Raw genomic sequence first — 19,033 nt, 5'->3', positions numbered from 1 at the left:
CTACTCTATCAGATAGGTGCCCTTTCTGTTCATTTGGGAGCACTTTTCTCATGATTATACCAGACAAGTGATTACACCCTTCTGTATAGTGTTTGAATATTGTATATTTCATGCGTATCTATATGTCCAATGGTTGCTCAAATGAGAACTGGAACTTCCAATGATTTTTAATGAAAAAATTGTACTGTATTTAATAGTTTTTCAACAAAGTGCATTTCAAAACAATTCAATGCATTAACTACAAAACCTGAATCGGCAACATTACGGATCAGGTGTACTATTCTGTTGACTAAGATATGTAAAGCTCAAAGCTAGGCAGAAACATACAGCAGCAGTACAGAAAATGCTCTAGAATTTAAAACTTTGTACCAATGATGCATCAACTTAACTCGGGGTGTATTCACTAGGAACCACACAGAGGAAAACGGAAACAAACAGGGACCCATTTGAATTTGTCCAACAGAAACTTATTTTCGTTGCACAACTTTTTTGCTAGGGTGTGCAACTAATGAATACACCCCTGGATTGTACGATTTACACTCATTCCAATAAGTTAATGCACTCCTTCAAGTTATGCTAAAAACATGGCACTTATGAGACAAAGCATTCATTTGTAAGACGCCAACAAACTACAAAAGTAAAAACTTTTGGCTGCATTTTAAACATTCCACCTTATGATTAAACTGGCAAACCCATGCAATCAAAGCCTATTACAATCCAATAGAATAGTTAGTGTCAACTCTGTGATTAACAGATATGAAACATGTTCTTGACAGCAGTGGGAAACAGTTCCACAATTAACTAAATGAATACCATTTCAAATAATTCAGTTTGTCCCCAACAGAAATGTACAGATATAAAAGTGCTACATTTACCAGAATTATTCCCTTACCAGTTATAAGATAGTCAACGAAATCCAAAACAATACGTCATTTGTTAAGACTGTCAACACAATAAGTGTGTTCAATTTCATTTAAGGTATAGAAATAAAGTGTAATGCTTAATCGTCAAAAGAGATTCCTGTTCAAGCTTAATATCCAGCCTAAACTTCTATTTACAGTACCTAAATTAAAATCTACCTGAGAAAACTAGATACTTGATACCAAAACCAGCCCTGAATAAATTCAGTTAGATCCTATGCCTTTTAGTTTTAGATAAATGTTTCACCAACATTACACACATTTCCCACTGTGTAGGTTTCAACAAAATCAAAGGTTTTCCTGACAGGCATCAGCTAAGGAAAGCAGAGAATGCTCTCATTCACCAGAAATAAACCCTTGAGGCACCTGGGTAAGTGCATCTCTCCTTGTTAGAACAAAACAATTGCTACTAATATACCACTAGCATCTAGTGTTGATGAGAACATACTATGGCCAACAAACTAGTGCAAATGTATTCCTGAAAACTATTGCCAGCACTGTGGAAAATGTTGGCATAACAAAGAACAAACACGCTTGTTAAGGCAACAAGGATCCCTACTGCCCAATTCCAAAATCAACCCCTAGGCCCACCCCCTATGTAGTATGCCCTTGTGTAGACCAGGGGCACGTTCAGCAGGATTGAACGTTCAGATATAAATACGCTATGTAGATCAAACATGCCTCTGACATGTAGAATAAGGAATCACATTGGCTCACTTCAATCTGTAATGTTCAAGAACATTTAGCAACTGAACATAACCCTGGAATGACCTTACCCTCTGATTGATAAATTGAACACTTATACCTGGAATTTCTTATAACTAATCCAATCTCCCCCCCCTAGAAAGTGGAGGAGAAGTGCTGGAGGAAGACTATGGGATGGTGCTTCTGGAACTCCTTGACCAGCCTCCTCCTCTCCTTGACAGACAGGGCCTTGCTCAGGCTGATGTCCCTGATCAGCTGCTTCAGGCTCTCCAGGGTGGCCACCTCGCACTGATCCTCATACTGCTGCAGCGACACCTGCTGGCAGAACGTAAACACTGCAACACAGGATGAAGAGAAGGGAGTCAATACAGGGGTGTGTTTATTAGGGAACACATCACAGAAAACAGAAATTAGCTTTTCATTGGTAGTTTGTCAGTTCTTTCATTTCGTGCCTAGTGAACACCACACTGATGGTGGTTTATTTCATTACTGAAGATTAGGGACGACTCACTATTTTATGTTGTACTGTTATGATAATAGCATTACCACAAAAGGGCATATACTGTAGATCACCAAGTCCTAAAATTATGTATCAAGTGGGGCTGAATGTACTCAAGTTGGATTGAACTCACTCGCAATGTTGTTCGGATCTCTTCCTTGCTGCAGGATTTGCAGCGTTCTCCTCACAGCATCAATCAGCGATGTGGGGGTCTATTTCCATTATGGATAGAGAAGGGTTGATAAAAGGTTACTTTATTCACAAACAAATGATATACATGCTGCACTTAATGTATCAGGCAATGTCAGAAATACACCAAACAAATTAAAACTACCGTTGGAGTACCTCCTCCCTAACGTTTCAGTACCTCCTCCCTACCGTTGTAGTACAGATTACACTCTTAAGAATAGGGTACAGAATTAAGTCTTCAGATGCCTGACTTTAAAAGGGCAAGGTGTCCAAATCCTGATTTTAAAAGCCTCCCTCTGTAGCTACTATTTCAGTTTTTGGAATGGAGGACTGCGGGCGAGGGTCTGTCAGAAGAGGGCCAGGGAAGAGGATCAGGGATTTCAGGTGCCTACCTTAAAGAGCTGAGTGTGGTTGTCCATCAGAAACAGCAGCAGCCTCTCGCTCTGGGTACGAGATAGCTCTTTATTCTGCACGATGGCCTTCAGAAATGTCCTGCTGATCAGGGCCCTGTTGTCTGTCTGGACATATTGAGTGGTCCGTCACACAGTGGACCACCAGTGTTACCACTTTGGCTGAAGCAAAAACCTACACCCACCATCGCAGGGTATGATTGGCCCACCACTGATGTATATAGTATTTATCATTGGGCCCTGACCCATTATTTGAGAAACAATGGTTTTGGAGTGGGATTACCTGTTTGTGCAGACGGCATGCATCCGGATGGGCTGCTGTGGCCATGAAGGCCAGGAGCCTCCTCAGCTCATCTCTCCCAGCAGGCTCCAACAGATGCAGACACAGCTGATAGGCCCTGACAGCATCATCCACCTTCCCACAGTCTGAGAACACACACACACACAGGAAGAGGAATAATAGGGAGAGAGTGGGTGGGAGTGTATGTCAAAGAGACATGTACAGACACAGGGGTCTAACATGATGAAAACACTACCACAGAACACCCCACCATAATTCCTCAACCAGCCAGTCTCACCCAGCAGGTCCAGTATGGCCGTGTGGATGTCCAGGTAGCGTCCGGTGAGCAGCGGGGACCTCTCCTGGCCTCCGTAGTGCTTGGCCATGGTGTCAAACAGCAGTTTCTTCTGGCCGGCCAGCCTCTCTGCCCCCTCTGTGGTACTGCCCTGCTGGAGGAGGTGCTCCCCCGCCAACACGATCAGCTGGTCAGGGAAGAGCTCCAGGCAGTCAGCGGCTGCCACCAGCCATGCGTCCAGCCTACAGTGTCACAGGGAGAGGAAGCCAACTTCAGGGCCTTCTTTTAATGTCAAAAGAGCTTAAATATAATTTGGAACCAAAATAAATATTCCTATCTTTTTTCATTCCGTTCCAGTTTTCTGACCAGAAAAAGTACGGAAGCGGTTCAGATTGTTCCTTTTCATTCAGTGAAATCAACAGTTTTTTTTTTTTACAAAATAGCTCATTAATTTACTCAACACATTAACATTGATAGAGAAGCTTGCTATGGAAGCGTAAGCTAGTTGTTTACATGTTGATTGGTCAGATATTTCAGTCGCATCTCACACCTGCACTATTACCGGCGGGGGCAGAAAGAGAGACAAGCTTGGGTTGAAGCGCTGAACATCATGACATGAACTGGAATGTGTTTAGGCTATTAATAGCATTATAACTTTATACCAAATTATATTCTAGATATTAAGAATATTTTTGGAACAAAAATAACATTATTAACCCATTCTAAAGATTTGAAAATAATGTTTCTGTTCCGGAACACAAGATCACTTTCATTCCCAGTTCAGTTTCCATTCCTCAAATGACTTTTTCAGTGTTCTGTTCCATAAACCCAGGTCCAATCCCTGGTTTTGACCAACAAAATAATGCTTACAATTCCTAGTATCTTTTCCATTAAATCATATGGCGGCTGGTTAGGTACTAACTCGGGAAGGTTGAGGGTCTGGGGCAGCTCACGGTCCAGGCAGGTGTTGGAGATGACCAGGTCCTGATGGTGGCTCTGCAGCAGCTGCAGGGCGGCAGCCTGTGGGTGGGGCTGGGCCCCCCGGGTCGGAGTCGCCAGGATACAGTCCAGCACGGGTAGCTCCACCGTCTGCAGTAGCTGAAGCAACGTCTGCTGCTTCCACACCTCCTCCACCACTGAGGAGAAGGGAGAGAGGGGGGTAGAATGACAAGCAAGAGTGGGAAAGAAAAAAATAAGTGAGACAAAGGGAGGATGAGACAGAAAGGGAGGGGGAAAGAGGAATGGAGGGATACAGAATGGAAAAGAAACAGGAAAAAAGAAAAGTACATTAACTTTTCTAATATAGTCATTTCCAACATGGCCAGATAGAGACAGCCAGGCTTTGTCATCTCACCCGTCTTTGAAAGGAAGATGGTGGTGGGGGCTTTGGTAATGGCTTTAGGGAGGGAGGGCTGCAGGTTGATGATCTTCAGCAGCCTCTCTACCCTCCGGTCTGAGGGGCCCAGCACCAGGGGATTGGAGATGGTCCTCAGCTCAATCAGTCTGCAGAGAGAGAGCAGTGATGATGTAGTGAGGTATAGTAAAACCGTGTGTGAGAGAGAAACCAAGAGAATAAGAATGTATGTGTGTGCATGTTTGTGACTCAGACAAACCTAGAGCCTTTCTTCCTCTTCCTCACTAAGTCCTCAGGGGCCATGTTCTCGGTGTCCCCATTCTTTCCAGCCTTACTGGCTGAGCCGGGCAGCGAGCTGCAGTCCTGGAAACGGTAGAGGCTGCAGCCCGTGTCCTCGAAAGTGGCGTCCTTGTCCCGGCGGAACAGCTTGGTCCCCACCGCTTCAAACACCTTGGCCTCCATGAGCGCCTGGCAGAGCCTGGCGGCCTTGAGGCGTGACACCTCGCTGGCACAGAAGAAGACATTCTGCATCAAGTAGCTGAGCACAGCGTCTACTGCGTCCGAGCCTGTGAAGCAGTCAGGGTGCACACACAGGTGGCGCCGCCGCGGTCGCACCTCCACCTGTGTATGCAGCGCCTGGATGATGTTGTGCCACAGCTGTGTAGCGTGGAAGGGCCCAGAGAATCCTATGTGATGACACATTCAGGTAGTAGACTCAGTCATATTTCATCAACAGTATGGCGGCTGCATGCAAAATAAAAACAACACGACAGAGTTCTAATCTGCCAAAACAGCAGAATGTCAGTTCAGATTTTTTTTGTGGGGGTTGTTGATTTTTGTGGGATGTCGTCACATTGCTGAATCTAGTTAGTTAACGTTAGCTACCCTTCACTTCAATATTAATAACACACCTCTAGTATGGTCGTTTAACTTAAGTTTACTCAGAGTTGTGTAAAAGATAAGGGTTGTGGCCATAAGCCATAAAAACATGACATGTAGCTAGCTAAATTAGAATGTAATGTGTTTATAATGGCCTAGTTAGCAGTTTAACTAACTACGTTAACTAGCTAGGCTAGCAAGATGAGCTAACACAGCTTTGTACGCTGGCTGTATTTTTGGATATGAAAACAAAAAGTTGAAAGCATGTTACGGTTTATAACCTGAGGATGTTCATGTCAATTTCTCACCTGGTTGAACATTTTCACGAAGGCTCCGTGTTTGACTGTTCAATCGTCTAAACCTCGGCGTTAAATCAGCCGCCATGGTGAAAAAGGATGTGACGTAGCTTCTTCTTTGTTGAGGTTTAACCGCGGCTGGCATCCAATAAATGTTGCATTACCGCCACCAACTAGACTAGGGTATAAATCCCTTCTACTTTGAGTGGAAAATGCATTTAAAAAAATGCCCTGCCATCTAACCCTACACATTAAAAACTCACCACCCTATTCAAACCCTATTCAGCCAATGGCCTGGGAGGTTTGGACACCACCACTCAATACACCCTAACTCTGACGCCAAATCTCGTACACCTAAATACTTCTCTGCAGCTGCCACCACAACTTCTATTTTCTGTGACTTAAGTTCCATCTCTGCGGTCCATTGATGAGCGCTAAAAAGCAAATCCTCTCAGGATCTCAGGATCTTCCTCAACACTACTCTAACCCTGGTAACCTCAACCTGCCTCTCACCAGACACTTCTGATCCCCAGCCCCATAGGCACCCATACAATTAACACATACCACTTCTTACCCCAATACAACTAATTCCTTTGTTTTATGTCCTTCTGCATACTTCTCACACCTAGGAACCTCACACCTACACACTGCTGCCAGATGCTCATAAGCTTGACACCTGTAACAATGTAATGGATTCTGCACAAAGGCTCGCACGGGATAACTGAAATTTCCTAACATCACTTTGTCGGGCAAATACTTATCAAAACTCAAAAGAACAGACCATGACTTCTATTTTTACATTCACACCACAATGTTTGCGTCACACCAAACGACAAGCATCACAAACTCTGGGAGTCTTTCCCTTCAGCTGGTCCCCTTTCACATTTACCGCTACCCCAGTAGTCACTCTTTTCAATGGTGCCTTTTTCTTGAGAGCAAAACAAGTCACATCTGCCTTCCCAAATAGTGTGGCGTGAAGCGCCCGCTCCCTCTGACCGGCAGAAACACAAACCATTATCACAAGACCACTTCAGGTTACCTTCACCGATTCCACTGCACCCACCCTTAAACCACATATGAACTTCACTGCACATGCCACCTCCGATAATTCTCCCTTATTCACTTCCATTTCAGACCCGTATTGATCAGGCCACACGTACATCGAAGGTTGTTAAAGAACGGTGCGCACCATTTTGGGAAAACGTGTCATACAGTACAAACCATCACGCAACGTAGCAACCGTTGAGGCGAACTGAACACACCCCAGGTGATGAGACAACATAAAATGCAGCCATGTCTTTTCACCTGACCCGGTCCCCTCTCTGAAAAGGTACGTATTAGGGATAAGGCATTTCACTCAGTCAACTCACTGATCTCTACACCTGGATGGTATACGTAGACAGTGTGATACAATACTTTATCTTCTCCTGGCATTGTGGATACCAAGGTAAGTTTGATAACTTGGGCATGTAATGGTGCAGCCTTAGCCTGGTCTATTATTTTTTAATATTATAATCTAAAATGCTATACAGTGTGATTTGGAAAAAGTGCACTAGTTCATTGCCATGCATAGTTATCTACCATTTTACTTCTTCATTGGGGTTTATTGGCAGTTGGCATCCAACGTTATGGTGCATTACCGACCCCTACTGTACTGGAGTATGGGCCAGAGACCGGGAGAAACTAAATCCTACCTGGCAGCCTTGTTGCTCTTAAAAAAATATACATTTTTGAGTTTATATATAATGACGTTCTACTCAGTATACTCTTTAAAAACTCATTTCCTGTATCCCCTTCTCCCTCATACTAGAGCTCAGCCTCTCTCTTTCCCTTTGATATTGCCCACTGTGTAGCAATACATGCTGGCAATAATCACTTAATAATAATTCCTGGCAACAATCACACTTTCCTGATGGATGCTTTCCCATCACATTTAAGGTATTTTTCAACTGGCTGTGTCCCGCCCTTAATCTTGTAAAAATAGCCTCCTCTCTTTGATCCCTTCCTGCCGGCCTCCCCGACTCCTTTGTACTTTAAATAATTGCCTGCCCTTAGTATCTCTATTCCACTGCTCCTGCCATCTCTACACCATCACTGTCTATATCAGGCTTTTTTCCTCTGCCTTGCTCATTGGAACTACAACCCCAAAATCCCCACTACTAAGTGCTTGTTTAGCCAACTGCCTAGTTGCCCTCCACGCCCACATGGGCTGGGACCCAAGTAAATCATATCTATATACTAATTTGTCTAATCCTGCAATGGGTTTGTAACACCTCTTAAAGCAGGTCTTGTCTGCTACGTGAGCTAAAGGACTCGAGAATCATCAACACTGCACATGAATCAGAGCAAATAACTACTCTGTCTGGCTTGACTTCCTCCACCCACTGCAAGACCAACAGTATGTCCATCAGCTCCGCCGTATATACAGCCAGATGATCTGTAATACATTTCCTGACTGTCACCTCACATTCCTGCACTTCAATGCTGACCCAGTACGTCCTGTCCTTGGATCTTTTGAACCATGTGTAAATGGCTACAAAATCCTGATACACAGTATCCAGACGTCTCTTAAACATCATGTCTTTCTGTAGTCTCTCCAACACTTCTAGATCAACTACTGGGGGTGGGAGTAGCCATGGTGGATTCACAGGAATAGCTACCGTTGGACTAAACTCCCTTCCATACAGTCCCATCTCCTTCACCTGGGTATTGCCCACCCACCCACCTAAAGCTTGTGTTCTGTCTTCACTCATGTTCCCAGCATGCCTGTAAAATCCCTTTCGCAGGATGAGACACCCCATGTCCCTGTAGGTTGATCCAATAATTCATTCCCAGCTGCTGTCTCAGCTCCACCTGTGGTTCAGACACTGGGGAGGTCCGAAACACCCCACTACATATTCAGAGTCCTTGCCCCTGTACGATATAGCCTTTCCAATGAGGTCCGGCCTGCTGAACCATACACTACACTGCCATAGTCTATTACAGATCGGATCAATGCAACATGCATGGTCTTCAATGAGGAACGCCCAGCCCCCCAACTCCTTCCCCGTCAGACAGCGCATCACATTTAGCACCTTTTTACACATTTCCACCATTCTCTCAACGTGTTCTGCCCAGGTCAGTCAAAGTATCCCCAAAGGATCCTGAAGGCCCCCAATCTCTCCAAGTTTCTCCCATATAACCTCAAGCATACCTCATCTCCCACCTTCCTCCTGGTAAAGAACAGCAAGTTCTCTACAGAGAACCTGAATCCCCATGTTAATGCCATCGCTCAACCTCATCAATTGCTTCCTGTACCTTCCTGACTATGTATGGCACATTTCTTCCATAAGGCCCCATCATCTGCAAATAACGGCTTCCCAATATCTTCCCTTACCTGAGAATAAACATAATTGATCATGATTGAGAACAACAGAGGACTAATCACGCTCTCCTGTGGTGTACCGTTATCCACCAGGTAGCTAGCTGCCTGATAGACTTCCCCACCCTCACCAGGAACAGGAAATCCTTTATCCAGTTGTACATTCTTCCTCCTACCCCCATAATACCAAGCTTGATTAACAACCCCTCCTTCCACATCATATCATACGCCTTCTCCACATCAAACAAAAACAGCTACAACTGTCTCCTTGTTCACCTGAGCCTTCCGGACCTCTGCTTCTAAGCAGAGCACTGGGTTCATAGTTCCCCGGCCCCTTCCTGAACCCACTCTGATGTGGCGATACTAGCCCCCTGCACTCCAGGAATAAAGTTAGCCTCTCCGTAATCACATGTTCCATAATCTTACATACATGTGATGTTAAAGCTATTGGCCGATAGCTTGTTGACCTCATTGGATCCTTCCCTGGCTTGTTTACACTACTGCCTACTTCCAGCTGCCTGGTAGTTTCCCCTCCTCCCACACTCAGTTGTACAACACCGACACCTTATCCTGTGCCTCATCACAAAGATGGGTCAACATAGCATGGCACACCTCATCTTTCCCAGGTGAAGTTAACCCAGCCTTATCTACTGCCCTTTTCACCTCTGCCATGGTAAATGGTGCATTCAACGCATCATTTACATCCTCCCTCCTATCCAGCACTCCAGGATGCTCCTCTCTCGTTCTCTCCCCCTTTCCCTCCCCCTCCTCTGACAAATTTGCAGAGCTATGCACTTGGACAAATAGTTTGGCCATCATCTTTGCCTTCTCATCTGTTACTGCCACATCCTTCCCACTCGTCAACACTGGAAAAATCCCACTCACTCATCCTCTTAATCATCTCCCACACTTCTCCCACAGGTGTCGCCCTTCCAATGGTGTCACAGAACCGACGCCAACATGACCTCTTTACCTGAAGGATAGTTCTCCTCACCAGGGTCTGCTTATACTGAATCAGATGTTGGAAGATATGAGTCCTTTTCAGTACTCTAAATGCCCTGTTTCAACTCCTCCCCATTGCCCCACACTCCTCGGTCCACCATGGGACTGCTTTCCTCCTCCCTGAACTCTTATGTATAGCCTCAGTAGCTGCCCCCACTAAAACTTCTCGCCCAGTTATTCATACTATCCACTTCCTCTCATATCCACCTGAGCCATCACCTGCTCACTCAGCTCCTGAAACTGAGCCCACTTTGCCATTCCAAACACGCACCTGCCTACTCCATCCACTGACACCTCCTCCTCCCTCTGGCCTACTGTGCATACTATGGGGTAATGATCACTCCCTACTAGAGGTCGACCGATTAATCGGAATGTCCGATTAATTAGGGCCGATTTCAAGTTTTCATAACAATCGGTAATCAGCATTTTTGGACACCGATCATGGCCGATTACATTGCGCTCCACGAGAAGACTGCGTGGCAGGCTGACTACCTGTTATGCAAGTGCAGAAAGGAGCCAAGGTAAAGTGGTAGCTAGCATTAAACGTAACTTCTAAAAAACAATCAATCTGAACATAATCACTAGTTAACTACACATGGTTGATGATAATACTAGTTTATCTAGCTTGTCCTGCTTTGCATATAATCGATGCGGTGCCTGTTAATTTATCATTGAATCACAACCTACTTCGCCAAACGGGTGATTTAACAAGCGCATTCGCAAAAAAAGCACTGTCGTTGCACCAATGTGTACCTAACCATAAACATCAATGCCTTTCTTAAAATCATTACACAAGTATATATTTTTAAATCTGCATATTTAGCTAAAATATATTCATGTTAGCAGGCAATATTAAACAAGGGAAATTGTGTCACTTCTCTTGCATTCATTGCACGCAGAGTCAGGGTATATGCAACAGTTTGGGCCGCCTGGCTCGCTGCGAACTAATTTGCCAGAATGTTATGTAAATATGACATAACATTGAAGGTTGTGCAATGTAACATGAATATTTAGACTTATGGATGCCACCCTTTAGATAAAATGCGGAACGGTTCAGTATTTCACTGAAAGAACAAATTATAGTTTCCGAAATGATAGTTTTTCTGTGTGATATTATATTATAATTAAGTCTATGATTTGATAGAGCAGTCTGACTGAGCGGTGGTAGGCAGCAGCAGGCTCGTAAGCATTCATTCAAACAGCACTTTACTGCGTTTGCCAGCAGCTCTTCGCAATGCTTCAAGCATTGCGCTGGTTATGACTTCAAGTCTATCAACTCCCGAGATTAGGCTGGCAATACTAAAGTACCTATTAGAACATCCAATAGCCAAAGGTATATTAAATACAAATGGTATAGAGAGAAATAGTCCTATAATAACTACAACCTAAAACTTCTTACCTGGGAATATTGAAGACCCATGTTAAAAGGAACCCCCAGCTTTCATATGTTCTCATGTTCTGAGCAAGGAACTTAAACGTTAGCTTTTTTACATGGCACATATTGCACTTTTACTTTCTTCTCCAACACTTTGTTTTTGCATAATTTAAACCAAATTGAACATGTTTCATTATTTGAGACTAAATTAATTTTTATTAATGTCTTATATTAAGTTCAAATAAAAGTGTTCATTGTTCATACATACTGCTTGACACCACCTTATACTTTTCCCCTCTGTGCCATGTCGTTACAGAACACCAACAAGCTCCCGTCTCTTAACACTTTAGCATGGACAACTTCCCCAATCAACTCTTTTATCACAGCCGTCAACCTTATCGGACTCATTGCCCCAACTTCCCCTTCCCCCTTAAACTTCAGAATCACTTTATGCTCCTCCTCGCCTCCATGCTCCCCTCGTGATTTATCTTGCCCTTCCTTTGCACTCTCTACCTCTGAACTGCTGCTAGCGTTGGAAGATATGTTGCTCTCCTCAAACATCCTTTTCTGCCTCCTCTCTGCCTCCATTGACCTTTCCCTTCCTTTTCAAACCATTTCTCCCTTTATCTCCCTCTTCATTTCTCTTTCTTACTCTTAAATTCATTTGTACCACTATGCTCCATGCTTGCTTCACTTTCGTCTCCATCACCATCTCGTACCATCTTTGACCCAGTGCCGAACCACCGCCACACCAAGAACAGTTTGATTGTTTGTTGATCAACGATTGATCGCTAGCCACAGCTTCCAGTCTCTCCCTCACTTCTGTCATCTAGGTCCTCGGACCCCTTGACCCTTTTTACTTGCCGTAGTTAGGCTATAGCGCAGACCGAGGGGCCTCTACCATTTTAGGTGTGCCTGGCCTTAATGGTTTGCTACCAAGTTGATTGCTCAGGTTGCAGCCAGTGGTGGTGAGTTAGATAATTGGCCTGCTGCTCACCCATGCATTCAGTCTCCCTAATTACTATAAGTAGAACGTCTAATCATGTTCTATTTGATGTTGCTCTGTCTTTTAAACTAACGTGTACTTGACTAAATACGGTAATTTAAACTAATAAACGTAATTAACTTAAATAATGTTTTTCATAGTATTACCTGGTCTAATTAACAAAGTAAAGTTCAGCTAACTAAATGTACATTCTCATTGGTTAATCATTCTGGGTGGCGTTTAGAAGCAAAGATAGAAGTTGTTATAGACCCCCCTCGGCCCCCAGCTGTGCCCTGGACACCATATGTGAATTGATCACCCCCCATCTATCTTCAGAGTTCGTACTGTTAGGTGACCTAAACTGGGACATGCTTACAATCTAAGCTAGATGCCCTCAATCTCACACAAATCATAAAGGAACCTACCAGGTACAACCATAAATCCATAACCATGGGCACCCTCTTAGATATCATCCTGACCAATCTGCCCTCTAAATACACTTCTGCTGTCTTCAACCAGGATCACAGCGATCACTGCCTGCGTGCGCACTGGGTCCTCGGTCAAAAGACCACCCCTCACCACTGTCAAACGCTCCCTAAAACACTTCAGTGAGCAGACCTTTCTAATCGACCTGGCCAGGGTATCCTGGAAGGATATTGACCTCATACAGTCAGTAGAGGATGCCTGGTTGCTCTTCAAATGTGTTTTCCTCACCATCTTAAATAAGCATGCCCCATTAATAAAAAAAAAAACTAAGAACAGATATAGCCCTTGTTTCACCCCAGACTTGACTGCCATTGACCAGCACAAAAACATCCTGTGGCGTTCTGCATTAGCATTGAATAGCCCCGCTGATATGCAACTTTTCAGGGAAGTCAGAAACCAATATACTCCATCAGTTTGGAAAGATAAGGCTAGCTTTTTCAAACAGAAATTTGCTTCTTGTACCACTAATTCCAAAAGGTTTTGGGACACTGTAAAGTCCATGGAGAATAAGAGCACCTCCTCCTACTTGCCCACTGCCCTGAGGATAATAAACACTGTCACCACCGATAAATCTATGATAATCGATAATTTCAATAAGCATTTTCCACAGCTGGCCATGCTTTCCACCTGGCTACCCCTACCCTGGCCAACATCTCAGCACCCCCTGCAGCCATCGATAAAATCAAGTACTGTGCAGCCGTCTTCATCGACCTGGCCAAGGCTTTCGACTCTGTCAATCACTGCATTCTTATCGGCAGACTCAATAGCCTTGTCTTCTCAAATGACTGCCTCGCCTGGTTCACCAACTACTTCTCAGATAGAGTTCAGTGTGTCAAATTGGAGGGCCTGTTGTCCGGACCTCTGGCAGTCTCTATGGGGTGCCACAGAGTTCAATTCTCGGGCCGACTCTTTTCTCTGTATACAGTGGGGAGAACAAGTATTTGATACACTGCCGATTTTGCAGGTTTTCCTACTTACAAAGAATGTAGAGGTCTGACATTTTTATCATAGGTACACTTCAACTGTGAGAGACGGAATCTAAAACAAAAATCCAGAAAATCACATTGTATGATTTTTAAGTAATTCATTTTTATTTTATTGCATGACATAAGTATTTAATCACCTACCAACCAGTAAGATTTCCGGCTCTCACAGACCTGTTAGTTTTTCTTTAAGAAGTCCTCCTGTTCTCCACTCATTACCTGTATTAACTGCACCTGTTTGAACTCGTTACCTGTATAAAAGACACCTGTCCACACACTCAAACAGACTCCAACCTCTCCACAATGGCCAAGACCAGAGAGCTGTGTAAGGACATCAGGGATACAATTGTAGACCTGCACAAGGCTGGGATGGGCTACAGGAAAATAGACAAGCAGCTTGGTGAGAAGGCAACAACTGTTGGCACAATTATTAGAAAATGGAAGAAGTTCAAGATGACGGTCAATCACCCTCAGTCTGGGGCTCCATGCAAGATCTCACCTCGTGGGGCATCCGTGATCATGAGGAAGGTGAGGGATCAGCCCAGAACTACACGGCAGGACCTGGTCAATGACCTGAAGAGAGCTGGGACCACAGTCTCAAAGAAAACCATTAGTAACACACTACGCCGTCATGGATTAAAATCCTGCAGCGCACGTAAGGTCCCCCTGCTCAAGCCAGCGCATGTCCAGGCCCGTCTGAAGTTTGCCAATGACCACCTGGATGATCCTGAGGAGGGTCATGATGAGACAAAAACAGAGCTTTTTGGTCTAAACTCCACTCGCCGTGTTTGGAGGAAGCAGAAGGATGAGTACAATCGAAGGAACACCATCCCGACCGTGAAGCATGGAGGTGGAAACATCATTCTTTGGGGATGTTTTTCTGCAAAGGGGACAGGACGACTGCACCGTATTGAGGGGAGGATGGATGGGGTAATGTATCACGAGATCTTGGCCAACAACCTCCTTCCCTCAGTAAGAGCATTGAAGATGGGTCGTGGCAGGGTCTTCCAGCATGACAACGACCCGAAACACACAGCCAGGGCAACTAAGGAGTGGCTCCGTAAGAAGCATCTCAAGGTCCTGGAGTGGCCTAGCAAGTTTCCAGACCTGAACCCAATAGAAAATCTTTGGAGGGAGCTGAAAGTCCATATTGCCCAGCGACAGCCCCGAAACCTGAAGGATCTGAAGAAGGTCTGTATGGAGGAGTGGGCCAAAATCCCTGCTGCAGTGTGTGCAAACCTGGTCAAGAACTACAGGAAACGTATGATCTCTGTAATTACAAAGGTTTCTGTACCAAATATTAAGTTTTGCTTTTCTGATGTATCAAATACTATTGTCATGCAATAAAATGAAAATTAATTACTTAAAAATCATACAATGTGATTTTCTGGATTTTTGGTTTTAGATTCCGGCTCTCACAGTTGAAGTGTACCTATGATAAAAATGACAGACCTCTACATTCTTTGTAAGTAGGTAAACCTGCAAAATCGGCAGTGTACCAAATACTTGTTCTCCCCACTGTATATCAATGATGTCGCTATTGCTGCTGGTGATTCTCTGATCCACATCTACGCAGACGACACCATTGTGTATACATCTGGCCCTCTTTGGACACTGTCTTAACAAACCTCCAAACGAGCTTCATTGCCATACAACACTCCTTCCGTTGTCTCCAACTGCTTTTAAAATGCCAGTAAAACTAAGTGCATGCTCTTCAACCGATTGCTGGTCACACCCTCTCGCCCGACTAGCCTCGCTACTCTGGACGGTTCTGACCTAGAATATGTGGACAACTACAAATACCTAGGTGTCTGGTTAGACTGTAAACTCTTCTTCCAGACTCACATTAAGCATCTCCAATCCAAAATTAAATCTAGAATCAGCTTCCTATTTCGCAACAAAGCCTCCTTCACTCATGCCGCCAAACATACCCTCGTAAAACTGACTATCCTACCGATCCTTGACTTCGGCGATGTCATTTACAAAATTGCCCCCAACACTCTACTCAGACTACATCCAGTTTGCTATCACAGTGCCATCCGTTTTATCACCAAAGCCCCATATACTACCCACCACTGCGACCTGTATGCTCTCATTGGCTGGCCCTCACTACATGTCCTTCGTCAAACCCACTCACTCCAGGTCATCTGTAAGTCTCTGCTAGGTAAAGCCCCACCTTATCTCAGCTTACTGGTCACCAAAACAACACCCACCCGTATCAGCGCTCCAGCAGGTATATTTCACTGTTCATCCCCAAAGCCAACACTTCCTTTGGCCGCCTTTCCTTCCAGTTCTGTGCTGCCAATGACTGGAATGAATTGCAAAAATCTCTGAAGCTGGAATCTTATATCTCCCTCTCTAACTTTAAGCATCAGCTTTCTGAGCAGCTTACCGATCACTGTACTTGTGCACAGCCAATCTGTAAATAGCACACCCAACTACCTCATCCCCATATTGTTACTTATCCTCTTGCTCTTTTGCACCCCAGTATCTCTACTTGCACATCATCATCTGCAAATCTATCACTCCAGTATTAATGCTAAATTGTAATTATTTTCACCTCTAGGGCCTATTTATTGCCTACCTCCCTACTCTTCTACATTTGCAAACACTGTACAGATTTTTCAAATGTTTATTTTCTTTTGTGTTATTGACTGTACGTTTATGTGTAACTCTGTGTTGTTGTTTTTGTCACACTTCTTTGCTTTATCTTGGCCAGATCGCAGTTGTAAATGAGAACTTGTTCTCAACTGGCCTAACTGGTTAAATAAAGGTCAGGCTTTTCCTCAGCTCAGGTTAGATTTTTTTTCTCTCACCACCCTGTACAGTAGGTGGAGACAATGCACCTTTTGAGTGTAGTCTGCCAACAAACCTTGAAGAAACAGCAGCAGCAGCAGCAGGTCGGGGTTGACACTTGCCCCATATAAGTTTCAGTCCCTGAATAGAAGGGAACAATGAAAGAATGCAGTGGAACTGGTTTCGAGGTCCAGAGTTGCGTTTGAGGGTTGTAGTGTACGTCATCGTATAGGACAACCAGAGTCCACATCAGGGGTGTCAAACTCATTCCACGGAGGGTCGAGTGTCTGTGGGTTTTTGGTTTATCCTTTCAATTAAGACCTAGACAACCAGGTGAGGGGAATTCCTTACTAATTAGTGACCTTAATTAATAATTGAAGTACAAGGGAGGAGCAAAAACCTACAGACACTCGACCCTCCGTGGAATGAGTTTGACACACGCTCAACATGAATGCTGAATTAATCAACAGCACTGAATGTTGGTATGTTTCACTAGTGATGCATTTTGCATTCCTAGTGTATTTTCTTCCCTGGATTCCATGGTGTATTGTCATTTTATAAGATGGCTATTGTTGATATTCTAAAGTGGATTTGATTGGACTCTTTTCTCTTTCAAAGGGTCAAGATATGCCCACTCCGGCTTCCTAGGGTGTTCTACGGCCTGTTCTGATGATGACATTCTTACTGCGCTTATCCTTCATGTACTACAAACGCCAGATCAAGTTCCTCTCATGCCCTATCGACCAGGCATCCCACTTGGGAAAGGCTTGTTGTCCTCCTTGCCCTCAAGTACGTAGGGCAAGGAACCAGATGGTGAACCAAACACACCATGCCCAGACAACCATTCAGGATGACTATCATTTTGATCTGGCCAATTGATCACACCTTTGACATAGACTCTTGTGCCTACTTTAACATCAAAGGCTGTCACCTAACAGTGGATAAAAACCTTTACAGCAAGGCGCACAGTGTCATATTCCACCATAGAGACATCCATGGAGACCTGAAGAACATGCCCCAAGAGCAATGTCCATGGTTCCAGAAATGGGTGTGGTGGAATGCAGAATCACCGGCTAACACAAACAGTATCCCTGGTGTTGACCGCTTGTTCAATTTGACTGCCAGTTATCGACTGGATTCTGATATCAAGGTTCCTTATGGGTCGCTTGTTGAGGTAACCAGTGAGGATAAAATCTTTGAGCTGCCCAAGAAGGACAAATTAGTCTGCTGGGTAGTGAGCAACTGGAACCCAAACTACAAGAGGGTACAGGTGTTCAACGAGCTCAGTAGGCATGTCAAAGTAGAGGCCTATGGGAGACATTTTAGTAGATACCTAGAAAAAAAAGACTACCGAAAGACACTGTCCAGCTGTATTAAAACCAACAATAGTTAAAAGGGTTTCAATTGTAGGTTCTGTGTTGGTACAATACGTGGAGGATTTGTTATTAGCGTCAAAAGACGAAGAAAGTCATATGCGAGCCCGCACCACATTGGTAGACAATTGGCGGAACAGGGTCATAAAGCATGTATGACAAAGCACAACATGTTACTAGTGCAAGATGGACAAACTGGGAGTTAACGTTAAATGGGGAAAATCTACAATTTCATAAGATTTGTGCTTTTAATCCTGCGTTGTTAGGATGGTGAGTCGCATACATGTGACCCAGATCAGATTACTCCAAAACCTAGGCCTGATTTGCAAGAGACAGCATTGGAATCAGGAAAAGTATAGTATACAGGTGGCTCTAGTTACATGAACACAGAAGGGAATAGAGTAAAGGAGTGCGCTGTGTGTGGTAAGCATTTGGAGTAATTCATAATTTGAGTACAGTGTGGTCACCACGGGGCATGTTAGCAGCGACAGGAACCCCAATAATAATGGTCTGGAGGTAGATGTATTATTAGAATAATGTCAGTTAACCAGTAAATTAGCAGTGGTAAAATGTGAAGCTCATACTAGTCGTACAGATAAAATCGCCATAGGTAATCGTAAAGCAGACAAAATGGCTAAGGTGAGAGAAAGTGTTATGGAACCACATGTATATATTGCGGATTCCTTACGATGAGACATTGTCTAAATTTGCCATAGGAAAACGTATTTTGGGTTGAAGATTCTAGGAGAAATGCCAGGGGAATGGATTCTAAATCAAATCAAAGTTTATTTGTCACGTGCGCAGAATACAACAGTGAAATGCTCACTTACAGGATCTAACCAATA

General features: G+C 44.1%; 1 protein-coding gene and 1 pseudogene across 1 annotated transcript; one reads left to right on the top strand and one right to left on the bottom strand.

The window, feature by feature from the left end:
* Positions 1–164: 164 nt before the first annotated feature.
* On the bottom strand, positions 165–6,277 carry depdc4 (DEP domain containing 4). The gene is made up of 9 exons (XM_021563995.2): positions 5,840–6,277; positions 4,912–5,338; positions 4,653–4,801; positions 4,221–4,434; positions 3,302–3,540; positions 3,007–3,149; positions 2,706–2,831; positions 2,258–2,336; positions 165–1,960 (listed from the first exon to the last, which is right to left on the bottom strand). The coding sequence occupies exons 1-9, from the start codon at positions 5,970–5,972 to the stop codon at positions 1,761–1,763; spliced, it is 1,710 nt and encodes a 569-aa protein (XP_021419670.2). The 5' UTR covers positions 5,973–6,277; the 3' UTR covers positions 165–1,760.
* A 9,855-nt stretch (positions 6,278–16,132) lies between these two features.
* LOC110490778 lies at positions 16,133–18,208 on the top strand (annotated as a pseudogene).
* Positions 18,209–19,033: the final 825 nt, after the last annotated feature.

The sequence above is a fragment of the Oncorhynchus mykiss genome, chromosome 15, assembly GCF_013265735.2.
Source record: "Oncorhynchus mykiss isolate Arlee chromosome 15, USDA_OmykA_1.1, whole genome shotgun sequence".
NCBI lineage: Eukaryota > Metazoa > Chordata > Actinopteri > Salmoniformes > Salmonidae > Oncorhynchus > Oncorhynchus mykiss.
The sequence above is the reverse complement of the archived record's forward strand: the minus strand, read 5'-3'. Positions and strand labels throughout refer to the sequence as shown.

What these genes read in the sequence shown, in the direction of transcription:
- depdc4 (XM_021563995.2), bottom strand. Translation starts at nt 5,972, where the DNA reads ATGCCAGCCGCGGTTAAACCTCAACAAAGAAGAAGCTACGTCACATCC. An exon ending in CATCTTCCTTTCAAAGACGG is followed by an intron (nt 4,435 to 4,652) that starts GTGAGATGACAA and finishes CCTTCTCCTCAG; the next exon opens with TGGTGGAGGAGGTGTGGAAG. An exon ending in GGCCATACTGGACCTGCTGG is followed by an intron (nt 3,150 to 3,301) that starts GTGAGACTGGCT and finishes GTGTGTTCTCAG; the next exon opens with ACTGTGGGAAGGTGGATGAT.